Source organism: Brassica oleracea, unplaced genomic scaffold (assembly GCF_000695525.1).
Source record: "Brassica oleracea var. oleracea cultivar TO1000 unplaced genomic scaffold, BOL UnpScaffold02686, whole genome shotgun sequence".
Taxonomy (NCBI): domain Eukaryota; kingdom Viridiplantae; phylum Streptophyta; class Magnoliopsida; order Brassicales; family Brassicaceae; genus Brassica; species Brassica oleracea.
The window spans coordinates 1-1,558 of NW_013619216.1; the positions used below are offsets into that span (position 1 = coordinate 1).

Here is a 1,558-nt window from a genome sequence, read left to right on the forward strand (position 1 = left end):
GCAGAAATTCAAAGCTCACCCACTTACTTCAGGATTCTCTAGGTACTTTTAACTTCTTTTTTTTAAATCTGCAGCCATTTTCTTTGCTTACATATGTTTCACTTTAACTATCCTGTTATGGTGCTTGTGATAAAAAAAATTGTCTGGAATGTAACAGGAGGAGATTCGAAGACCCTCATGTTTGTACAAATCAGTCCTAACGAGAAAGACAACAGCGAAACGCTATGCTCACTGAATTTTGCTAGTAGAGTTAGAGGGATAGAGCTGGGGCCTGCAAAGAAGCAGCTAGACAATACTGAACTCTTGAAATACAAGCAAATGGTAAGCTAGACTCTCAAGATGACATCTCCACATATGTGTATATCCAATCATTCAAGTGTTTAATCAGGGTTGTGTTTATTTTTTAGGTTGAGAAATGGAAGCAAGATATGAAAGTAAAAGACGAACAGATGAGGAAAATGGAGGAAACGATGTTCGGTTTAGAAGCGAAGGTCAAGGAACGAGACATTAAGAACAAAACTCTTCAAGAAAAGGTAAAACAATACTCCCCATAACCACACGAAGAACATTTTGATCTTTGCTGAAACCACCACATATCACTTTCTTTGCTAGGTTAAAGAACTTGAATTGCAACTGCTAGTAGAGAGGAAGCTGGCTCGTCAACATGTAGACACCAAGATTGCTGAGTATCAGACGAAACAACAGAACGGAGATGAAAACATCCCATCAAAGAGGCCACCACTTGCAACCATACCGTTGGGAAGCAACAAGAGCTCAAATGAAACCTCAACTTCGAAAGAAATGGTGAATCTAAACCGACCGCCACTCTCAGAGAGCACCACCACCAGCAATGATCTACCGCCTTTACCTAACGGTTGCGTCAAGTACAACGACCTCATGGAGAAGGAGAACAACAATCCAGAAATGGCTGAGCGGTTGCAAATATCCAAGAGTACAGGGAGATTCTCCGTTTGTCCAAAGCGTATTCTACCACCTCCAGCTCCAAGAAGGAGCACTCTTGCCCCTATGCCATACTTTCCAATCACATCAACTTCGCCATCAAGGCCTCATGAAAAGAGCGGCACTAGCCAGGTGCTACGCATCAGCCCCAAGTTGCGTAAAAGCAACGGGAAGATGCTGAGCAGCATACTGAGACGGAGCATGCAAAAGAGAATGCATATGAAACCTTACCAGAGACAGCAGCCGTTGAGAAGAGTTGGCATTAATGTAGGAATGGAGAAAGTTAGGTTGTCTATAGGAAGCAGAGGAAGGTTAGCTCACAGAGTTTTGCTAACCAATGCTCGCAAGGCAGGTCTAAAGGAAACACCACTGAAACAGATACAGAAGGAGAAAGAGAGATGGATCTGACCTTAGGACATAACTTCTCATCCAGTTAGAATTATTCGAGGATGATTGACACTTTATCATCCTCATGTGTTGTTTGTGGATTTGATTTGATCCTACTGTATAGATGTATTTGATTGGCCCTTGTGAGTACATTGTAAATGATTTTATTGGGAGTCTAGTTGGTTTTCATTAAGACACAGACTCTATTTTG

General features: G+C 41.8%; 1 protein-coding gene across 1 annotated transcript; it reads left to right on the top strand.

The window, feature by feature from the left end:
* The first annotated feature begins 7 nt into the window (after positions 1–7).
* LOC106321716 lies at positions 8–1,540 on the top strand. The gene is made up of 4 exons (XM_013759962.1): positions 8–42; positions 158–321; positions 408–533; positions 613–1,540. Exons 2-4 carry the CDS (start codon positions 178–180, stop codon positions 1,366–1,368), a joined length of 1,026 nt encoding a protein of 341 aa, XP_013615416.1. The 5' UTR covers positions 8–42; positions 158–177; the 3' UTR covers positions 1,369–1,540.
* The last annotated feature ends 18 nt before the right edge of the window (positions 1,541–1,558 follow it).

What these genes read in the sequence shown, in the direction of transcription:
- LOC106321716 (XM_013759962.1), top strand. Translation starts at nt 178, where the DNA reads ATGTTTGTACAAATCAGTCCTAACGAGAAAGACAACAGCGAAACGCTA. An exon ending in TCTTGAAATACAAGCAAATG is followed by an intron (nt 322 to 407) that starts GTAAGCTAGACT and finishes TTTATTTTTTAG; the next exon opens with GTTGAGAAATGGAAGCAAGA. An exon ending in ACAAAACTCTTCAAGAAAAG is followed by an intron (nt 534 to 612) that starts GTAAAACAATAC and finishes TTTCTTTGCTAG; the next exon opens with GTTAAAGAACTTGAATTGCA.